This window comes from Arachis ipaensis, chromosome B03 (assembly GCF_000816755.2).
Source record: "Arachis ipaensis cultivar K30076 chromosome B03, Araip1.1, whole genome shotgun sequence".
NCBI lineage: Eukaryota > Viridiplantae > Streptophyta > Magnoliopsida > Fabales > Fabaceae > Arachis > Arachis ipaensis.
Window position 1 is genome coordinate 24,042,250 of NC_029787.2, and position 10,733 is coordinate 24,052,982.

The 10,733-nt window shown below is 35.9% G+C and overlaps 2 protein-coding genes across 2 annotated transcripts; both read left to right on the plus strand.

Moving 5' to 3' along the window:
• On the plus strand, nucleotides 483-2,110 carry LOC110269414. Its single transcript, XM_021117224.1, has 3 exons — nucleotides 483-818; nucleotides 932-1,640; nucleotides 1,826-2,110. Exons 1-3 carry the CDS (start codon nucleotides 483-485, stop codon nucleotides 1,831-1,833), a joined length of 1,053 nt encoding a protein of 350 aa, XP_020972883.1. The 3' UTR covers nucleotides 1,834-2,110.
• Nucleotides 6,372-9,530, plus strand: LOC107630015 (transmembrane 9 superfamily member 12). The gene is made up of 2 exons (XM_016333009.2): nucleotides 6,372-6,554; nucleotides 7,130-9,530. The coding sequence occupies exon 2, from the start codon at nucleotides 7,191-7,193 to the stop codon at nucleotides 9,165-9,167; it is 1,977 nt and encodes a 658-aa protein (XP_016188495.1). The 5' UTR covers nucleotides 6,372-6,554; nucleotides 7,130-7,190; the 3' UTR covers nucleotides 9,168-9,530.

Below are 10,733 nucleotides of genomic sequence, written 5' to 3' on the forward strand. Positions count from 1 at the left end.
AATTAAATTTTGAAAAATATAATAAAACATTAAATTATTCTTTATCACTTTAATTATATGTTAGATTTTATGTCATGTATCATTATCTAATTTATAATCGCATCTTTTCAAAATCAATTCAAGTTATATGATATTTTACAAGAATTTAATTTTAAATTAAAACTCTATTAACTTATATAAAGAATGTAAAGAATCTGTTATAAAAAGAAGAAAAAAAAAATAGATTCTATCTAATAAGATTAGTTGAGCAATTCTCAAATTAATTTAAATAATATTTTCAAATAATTCTGTTATGAGGAGTAGGGTTAGTTATATTAGTAGTGGAAGCTTCTGTGTATATATATATATACTCCTACTCTAGTGTACAAACAATGAAATGAAAAATAACACTTTCTAATTCCTTCTGCATAAGTTTCATTCTTCCGCTTAGAAATTCTTTTTCTTTCTTATTCTTACATGGTATCATAGAGCGATAAAGATCCATGGACCCAGAAATCATCAACAACCCACTACCTTCCAGTTCCATTCCTCAAGCATCTTCTACACCTACAACAACAATTGCAAAACCACTATCCATTCCTTTACCTGAGAAATTGAACAACGACAATTTTCTCACCTGGTGTCACTCTGCAATTCTTACAATTTCAAGTCAAGAACTTGAAGATCACTTAGACAAAGCGAAGATTCCAGTTCGCTATGCCTCACCAGCAGATGCACAAGCTCAAAAAGAATCAAAGGCATATAGAGAATGGAGACTTGATGACTACAATGTTGCTTCATGGTTATTTTCATCCATGGACCCCTCCTTTAAGCATCGAGTTCTTGGCTGTCACTTTGCTCATGAATTTTGGAGCCACCTTCATACACATTTGCATTCCAAACCAAGGCTCGCATTAGACAACTCCAATTGCAATTGAAGTTAATCAAAAAGGTGGGATCAGCATCAGATTACCTTCTTGAAATTAAGAAAGTGGTTGATTCTCTTGCTACTGTTGGAGCTCCTTTAACTGGTGCAGAATATACCAATGTCATTCTAGATGGATTAAATGAAGATTATCAATCTTTTCTCACCTATGTTACAGCAAAAGATCCACCCTACTCCATTCCTGATCTTGAAGCTCTCTTGATGGCTCAAGAAGACATTGTCGAGAGATTCAAGAAACCGGATTCCTCTATGGTACAGGTAAATTTTACTCAGTCACAACCTGTTAATCAAAACAATTCTGATCCTAACTTTGGAAGACACACAACAAACATGCCTAGTAGAGGAACTTATGGTAGAAGAGGTCGTGGAGGAAGATCGCAGCGTGGAGGCAGGGGTGCATGGAACAATCCTAATCGTCCACAATGCCAAATTTGTGGCAAGCTGGGACATGTTGCCAGTTACTGTTATTTTCGATTTGATCAACAATTCCAGCATGCCCAACAAAATTCAGGTTTATCCTCCATGCACAATGCCCTACCTCCACCTCCCTCCTTTCATAACCACAGAGCATTGCTAGCTACACCCATTACTATGGTTGACCCTTCATGGTATGCTGATTCTGGAGCTTCTCATCACTGTACTCCAGATCAGTCCAACTTAGAGCAATCACAAGAATACCATGGTCAATATCAGATGTATATAGGTAATGGTTCAGGTATGAAGATTCAGCATGTTGGAAAATCCATTTTACATCATAAACCAATTGAAAAGAGATATTATCTTTATGATTTATTACCTGTCCCTTCAATTGCTCATAATCTTGTTAGCATATCAAAATTTGTAAGAGATAATCAAGTTTATTTCTCTTTTTGGCCTGATGTGTGTTTTGTGAAATCTCAGGCTACTAAGGAGGTGCTTCTCCAAGGAACAGCAACTAATGGCATGTATAGATTTCAAAAGTTTATATTCCAAAAATAAAAACAGATTGTAGTCAGTTTAATTCTTATGTTCTTATAGCTAAGACTTTATCTCTAGATATGTATCACAAGAGATTTGGTCACGCAACAATGCAAATTGTAAAATCCATTGTAGCAAGTTGTTCATTTCCTATTAATAATAATGAATCTGATACTGTTATGTGTGATTCATGTTGTTTGGCTAAATCTCACAGACTTCCTTACTCTCCATCTACTACTATATATGATTTTCTCTTATCTTTAGTTGTGTCTGATATTTGAGGACTAGCCCCAATTACTGCTCATACAGGTGTTAGATATTATGCATCTTTCATTAACACTTACTCAAGGCACACTACTATATATTTCTTAACCAATAAATCACAAGTTTTCAGTGTGTTTAAACTATATAAAGCTCAAATGGAAAAGCAACTTGGACATTCTATAAAAGCTCTACAAATTGATAATGCTAGAGAGTATTTGTCTAAGACTTTTACAGATTTTTTAGCCCAAGAAGGTATTATACATAGGCTTACTTGCCCTTATACTCCACAACAAAATGGGATAGCCGAAAGGAAGAATAGGCATATTGTTGAAACTGCTCTAGCTCCTTTAGACACTGCCTCCCTTCCTTTAACTCTGTGGAATGAGGCTTTGGCAACTTCAGTTTATTTAATTAATCGTATGCCTTCATATGTAACAGAGAATAAATCACCTTTTGAATTGCTATTTCATACCAAACCTGATTATGCTTCTTTAAGAGTGTTTGGTTGCTTATGTTTTCCACATACTAGACCATATAATATGCATAAGCTAGAATATAGATATGAACCTCATTTGTTTCTTGGTTATTCTTTAAATCAAAAAGGATATAGATGCTTAACAAAGTATGGAAAAATAATTACTTCTAGGGATGTTAATTTTCATGAAACTACCTTTCCTTCTCTTTCCTTTTTTCTTCATAATAATAATGATCAAAATTCTAGTGTTAGTAGTACTACAGTTACAAAATTTTTGCCTCAGATTGCAACTATTCCACCTTCATCCATTGATCCTGCCATCCCTCTACCTCGTTCAATTCCTATGCATTCCACTCATTCTTTGGACAAGCATGCTAACATTACTAATAGAGAAGGAAATCAACTCTCATACACAACAAATCCAAGCTCACAGTCAACTATTACTATTCCAGCTACACAAAATTCTATACCACTCTCCTCTGTAGAAGCTGTATTACCCTCGTCTCAGAATCTTCCACCTATCCCTTCTTCAGACAATATTCACCCTATGCAAACAAGGTCTAAAACAGGTAGCAAACCATCAAAGACCTTTCAGGTAAGTACTTCTCTAGTAAGCTCTATACCTGATTCTGAATTACTTCCAAAAAATGTTCGAAGTGCTCTTCAGAATCCTTTATGGAGAGAAGCAATGCTTAATGAATATAATGCTCTATTACATCATAATACTTGGACCTTACTTGAGCTCCCTGAAGATGAAAAAGTTATCACCTGCAAGTGGATTTTTGCTGTCAAGAGAAATGCCAAAGGGGAAGTTATAAGACATAAAGCACGATTAGTTGCTAGGGGTTTTATCCAAACTGTAGAAATAGATTTTGATCAAGTATTCTCTCCTGTAATAAAACCTGTTATAATTCGTATCATTCTGACTCTTGCCTTATCTAAAGGATGGAGAATACAACAATATGATTTTCACAATGCCTTTTTGAATGGAACTTTATATGAAACTATTTTTATGACTCAACCTCCAAGATTCATTAACTCCAATCCTAAATTAGTTTGTAAACTCAACAAGGCCATTTATGGTCTTAAACAAGCCCCAAGGACTTGGTATTTAACAATTACTGCTACTCTTCAGTCTTTTGGTTTTACAGTTACAAAATTTGATCCCTCCCTGTTCACAAGATTTACTACTAATTCTGTTATTTACATTCTCATCTATGTTGATGATATGGTTGTTACTGGTGATAATGAAACTAATATTAAAATTGTGCTTACTAAATTGCATCCCACTTTCTTATTAAAAGATCTAAGGGATCTGAATTTTTTTTGGGAATAGAAGCTGTCAAGCATTCCAATTCCTTACTTTCTTTATATCAATCAAAGTATATTCACATTTTACTTTTGAGGTCTGGAGTGCAAGATTCAAAACCAATCAGTTCACCTATGGTAATCTCTCTGAGATTAACAACCAATTGTGGAACTCTCTTTGAAAATCCAACCTTGTATCGTTCCATAGTAGGAGGGTTATAGTATGCAACTATTACATGACCTGACATTAGTTTTTCTATTAATAAACTAAGTCAGTTCATGTCCAACCCATGTCAAGAACACTGGATTGCAGCAAAAAGGGTGCTGCGCTATTTAGCAGGTACCGTTGATCTTACACTTCAATTTCACAGATGCACTGACTTGAGATTTACTGCCTTTTTAGACTCAGATTGGGCAAGCAATCTTGATGATAGAAAGTCTGCTACAAGATTTTGTGTGTATCTTGGATCAAATTTGGTGTCCTGAAAATGTAACAAACAAGCCACGGTCAGCAGAAGCTCTACCGAGGCAGAGTATAAAGCCCTTGCAGCAGTATTCACGGAGCTGCTATGGATTCAAAACCTTCTTGCTGAGCTACACCAGCCCTGCTCTGCTCCTCCCACTATATTTTGTGATAACATTTCAGCTGTGTTGCTTGCCTATAATCCAATTTTACACAATCGAACCAAGCACTTTGAGTTGGATCTCTACTTTGTGAGAGACAAAGTGATAAAAAGCTCAATTGTTGTTACTCACATTCCCTCCACAGAACAAGTAGCGGATGTGTTAACGAAGTCCTTGTCCTTAGCCAATTTTGATAAGTTCAAGAGCAAACTCAGATTGGCAATCAGACCATCATGAGTTTGTGGGGGAGGGGGTATATTAACATATATAAAGAATGTAAAGAATCTGTTATAAAAAAAGAAAAAAAAAAAACAGATTCTATCTAACAAGATTAGTTGAGTAATTCTCAAATTAATTCAAATAATGTTTTCAAATAATTTTGTTATGAGGAGTAGGGTTAGTTAGATTAGTAGTGGAAGCTTCTGTGTATATATATATACTCCTACTCTAGTGTACAAAGTACAAACAATGAAATAAAAAATAACACTTTTTAATTTGTTCTGCATAAGTTTCATTCTTTCACTTAGAAATTCTTTTTCTTTCTTATTCTTACAAACTCACATACAATTATTTTTATGTAAAATTGATAATTAATAATTGTTGAATGACAATTATATTATGTGAGTTTCTACCTTAATTTCAATCAGAAAAGCTCTGCATACAAGTCATTAGGGCTTGTATGCTTTACAAGTTAATTAACGAATAAACCCCAAAAACGCGATGCAAGGTCTACGTTCTTCTTCTTCTTCTTCTTCTTCTCTTTCGTTTCTTACCTTCTCTTTCTCCTTCTTCTTCTTCTTCTCTTTCGTTTCTTACCTTCTCTTTCTCCTTCTTCTTCTTCTTGCTGCACGTTCTTCTTCTTCTTCCTCTTCTTCTTCTTCTTCTTCTTCTTCTTCTTCTTCTTCTTTTCTTTCGTTTCTTGCTTTCTCTTTCTCGTTCTTCTTCTTCTTGCACGTTCTTCTTCCTCTTCCTCTTCTTCTTCTTTTCTTTCGTTTCTTGCCTTCTCTTTCTCTTTCTTCTTCTTCTTGTTGCACGTTTTTCTTCCTCTTTTTGTTCTTCTTCATTTACGTGCTTTTCTCTCTGTTTTCTTTCTTCGTTATTCTCGATTTCCATTGTTTTTTGACATCAAGCTCTGAAATCGTTTTTGAAGAAGAAGAAGCAGCAGAAGATGAGGAGGAGAAAGAGAAAGAGTTCTGAAATATGCATAAGGTGTACTTCAACGAATTTTGGGTGTATTTCTTAAATCCTTTAGGTGTATTTTTGTAATCCTTTGGGTGTATTTCTATAATCATTTGGGTGAATTTCTGTAACCGTTTGGGTGTATTTCTGTAATCCTTTTAGTGTATTTCTGTAATCGTTGGGGTGTATTTCTGTAATCGTTTGGGTGTATTTCTGAAGTTCCATTATCTTCAAATTTGACAAGAAAATTGTTTTCATGGAGGAAGAAGAAGAAGAAGAGTCGTTCATAATGCATGGTGAGTAGCGCGCTTTGGAAACAGGAAGTTGTTGAATAACGTGCGTTTTATTTACTTTTGAATGTGGAAGTGTGTAATGCTTTAATTAAGTGTAATGCGTGTGTTTTATTGGACTTGTAAGACTTGTAAGCCAAAAAGACTTGTATGTGTAGCAGGCCTCAATTTCAATACGTTGATAATATAAAATATTTTATAATTTTTTTGTATGATTATTTATGTAATTAATATTTTATTAATGTAGTGTTAGGTGATTAAATATACTATAAAACTGTTTTACACTTTTCAAAATTAAATTCATTTCAAAAACCATTTATTTTTTACTTTAACTTCCAAATTCCAATTCCAAATATATATATGTTGTTGGCCGGTGAGTGCTACTGTTCTTATGTGGTGAGGACGATCCAATCCGCGGATCCAACATAACCCAAATATCGAATAATTTGCTTCTGCTTCGTTCCTACCGCCAGAAACCATCTGGTGCGTTGAGTTCAGATCTCTCTCCCTCTTTCCATTGCCAAATTCCAGGGTAGGTTTTCCTCTCTTCCCTTCTCTTCGCTCTCTTCCTAGCTATGCACATCAACTATGAAACGACGCCGTATCTAGATCTCATCTTATACTCTTCCGTTTGTTTTCTTTTTCTTTTTTTTTTCCCATTTCCATTTACTCTTGATTTCTCTGATGTTGGCGTTGGAGCTAATTATTCGGTCTTTCTTTTCGAGGAATTTCGGATTCATGTGGCAGTCGTCCTTTCATTTCGATTTGATCCGAATTCACTTGTTGTGTGTATCTGTGCTAAGTAGTTTTCTTTTAATATTTTGGATTTTTAACTTGCAATTTATGCTACTGTTTCCATTCTTTAGTGAATGTTATTCATTTCCTCGTTGGGTTTGATTTTGTTATGGGATGATGTAGAATTCGTAGTTTCCCTCTTTTATTTATTTATTTTTTAAGGAATTGAGATCTCCTTCTTGGTTTTTCTTAATTGATCTGATTTTAATTTTCAAACCGTTGATGATTTGTATGAGTATGTACGTATATGGACTTTTAATTGCTTTTGGTACGCTTCTGTTGAAATTGCTATGCTTTTCTTTTTCCTTGTAGATAAGAATCTGGATGCATTATTGTTCGAGTTAGCGTAGACTCATAAAAAAACGTGAAGGGAATGGAGTTGGTAACAAAGCCATTGATGTACTGGGTTTTTATTTCCATCATTGTCTTTGCTGCTCAACTTTGCAATGGTTTCTATCTGCCTGGAAGTTACATGCATACGTATGTAAATGGAGATAATATATATGCCAAGGTGAATTCATTGACCTCTATTGAAACCGAGCTTCCATTCAGCTATTACAGCCTTCCATACTGCAAGCCGCTTGGTGGCATAAAAAAGAGTGCTGAGAATCTCGGAGAGCTCCTTATGGGGGATCAGATTGATAACTCACCCTATCGGTTCCAGATGAATGTTAATGAGTCAATCTATCTCTGTACAACAACCCCGCTGAATGAGCATGAGGTGAAGCTGCTCAAACAAAGAACGCGGGATCTGTACCAAGTGAATATGATCCTTGATAACCTCCCAGTTATGCGATTTGCTGTTCAAAATGGGGTTAAAATCCAGTGGACAGGGTTCCCCGTTGGGTATACACCCCCTGGTAGCAATGATGACTACATCATCAACCACCTGAAGTTTACAATTTTGGTTCATGAATATGAAGGAAGCAATGCTGAGATTATAGGGACTGGGGAGGAAGGTTTGGGTGTTATTTCTGAATCCGACAAGAGTAAAGCATCTGGATATCAAATAGTTGGCTTTCAGGTTTCCCCTTGCAGTGTTAAATATGATCCTGAAGTCATGACGTCACTCCACATGTATGATAATATCACTTCTATAAGCTGCCCAAGTGAACTTGACAAGTATCAAGTAATAAAAGAGCAAGAAAGGATATCATTCACATATGAGGTTGAATTTGTGAAAAGTGATATAAAATGGCCATCGCGTTGGGATGCTTATTTGAAGATGGAAGGTTCCAAAGTTCATTGGTTCTCAATCATGAACTCACTTATGGTCATCTTTTTCCTTGCTGGTATTGTTTTTGTTATTTTCTTGAGGACTGTGCGAAGAGACCTGACAAGGTATGAGGAACTGGATAAAGAGGCACAAGCTCAAATGAATGAGGAGCTCTCAGGATGGAAACTTGTTGTGGGAGATGTTTTCAGGGAGCCTAATTGCTCAAAGCTTCTGTGTGTGATGGTTGGAGATGGAGTTCAAATTCTTGGGATGGGTGGCGTTACCATTGTTTTTGCAGCCCTTGGTTTTATGTCACCAGCCTCCCGTGGTATGTTACTAACAGGAATGATACTCTTATTTCTTATCCTTGGGATTGCTGCCGGTTATGTTAGCGTACGACTCTGGAGCACCATTAAGGGGACCACGGAAGGTTGGAGATCAATTTCCTGGTCCGCAGCTTGTTTCTTTCCTGGAATCGCTTTCATTATTCTTACAGTACTGAATTTTATTTTGTGGGGCAGCAGCAGTACTGGTGCAATTCCCATTTCCTTGTATTTTGAGCTCTTCTTCCTTTGGTTCTGTATTTCGGTACCACTTACCATGATTGGAGGATTTATGGGGACAAGAGCAGAGGCAATTGAATATCCTGTGCGGACTAATCAAATTCCTAGGGAAATTCCTGCCCGTAAATATCCATCTTGGCTTCTTGTTCTCGGTGCCGGAACTCTTCCATTTGGAACCCTCTTTATTGAGCTTTTCTTCATCCTTTCCAGTATTTGGCTTGGGAGGTTCTATTATGTATTTGGTTTCCTGCTCGTTGTTCTTTTGCTGCTGATTATTGTTTGTGCGGAAGTATCTGTTGTCCTCACCTATATGCACCTTTGTGTGGAAGATTGGCAGTGGTGGTGGAAGGCATTCTTTGCTTCAGGTTCTGTTTCGCTGTATGTCTTCTTGTATTCAATTAACTATTTGGTTTTTGACCTTCAGAGTTTGAGCGGGCCAGTCTCAGCTACACTTTACCTTGGCTATTCGCTACTCATGGCAGTGGCAATCATGTTGGCCACTGGGACAGTTGGCTTCCTTACATCATTCTACTTCGTGCATTACTTGTTCTCATCCGTAAAGATAGATTGAGGTTCCTGCTGCTCTCTTTCATTGACTCAGCGAAAAGATCAGTTGATCTATACTCTGTTGAGTTCATTTTGTAGCTTTGCTTGAATTGCAGAACAGTGAGTAGGCAACTGATGGTAATTGATCGCAATAGGCAATTGTGAATTGTTATATTACATATTGCAATATCTGCAGTTTGTTCCCCTTCTCCCTGTCTCCCAAAGTGATTTGCTCGTTCTAGTATTCAACTAGTGTTCTAGCTCATTTTGTTTTAAGTACTTTAGTTTCATTTGATTTAGGATCTTGTAACTTTTCAGACTCTCATTCCGTTCCAATACTGAAAAGAAATCATTAGATGGATACTTCCAGATTTCATTGTGATTTTCAGTTCTTTGTGCATTATTTTCTTCTTTTTTGTTCTTCCTTTATATTGATTGTGAATTGTAGTTAAGTTGATTTGCGCAAAGATCTCTCAACTCTTGGTAACCATACTTTATACCTGCAAATCAAGGAAGTAACAATACTCTATACCTGCAAACCAAGGAAAAAGCTGTGTAAGATATTTGTCTTTTCTGTTTATTTTTCCATGATCTCTATATCTCTTGTATTAAAAAGTTATAATATTTCTACGTATATATACATATACTTTTCTCTAGGCCTATATGGTGAAAAGAACAAGAGTTGATATTTTATAAATTATAATTAAATAATCTGGTACCCTACTACCCTGTATACTATATCATTGTTCAAAGCGGCTCAAGGCACGAGAGTACGATTGAATTTAGCACCAACATGCTGCAAGAAAAATGAATGAGATAGAGCTGTCTAGGCTGCAACTGGTGTACTGTTTTTGGTCACTTTAACTCCCTTCCATTTATTCATGTTTTCTAACTTACGTAAGCAAGGAGAATATAATGTTCTCTGATCCAAGACTTTAGAGCTCCATGAATGGTCTATCAGAGAGTGAAACAATACTACAAGCATACTTGCTTTTAGTATAATCTAGAGTTTGCTTTCTAGCCCGATATTGAAAGATCATATTAAGAGTAACATTTTTGTGAAGATGCAGATCTATTGGCTGGTCTCAGTTAAAAGGATCAGCATGATCTTGGTTTTCTTGTTGCTTTGCTATGCTTGAAGTCATGTAAATTTTAATATCTTCTGTTGTGGCATTGAACAAGAATAAAATTTTGTTGATTGTTAAAGTAGTTGCGAACCCTTACAGTGGTTATATCTGGTGTTTGTATGGTTTTCACCTATATCTCTTCCCCTCTAAGATTGCAGTCAAGCCACTGAGATTTCTTCATGTACTTGTTGACTTGGTTATCATGAATTTCATATCTTACATCTATGTTCTCTGTCTCTGTTCGGAACCTACAGGCAATAGTTTCTGCGACAAAGGGCAAACAGTTTGTACTTTTAAGTTCTAAATGAAAATTTATTGTTTTCTGATTTAGTTGAGTAAAGAAACAAAGGCTTCTTTGTGTATATTAGAATTCAAAGGGAAGTGAAGTTTTATTTAAGCAATTCCTCTCCTTCACCCCAGTTCAAACGAGATTGCTTTAAAATGAGCAAATAGATCCTAGATCC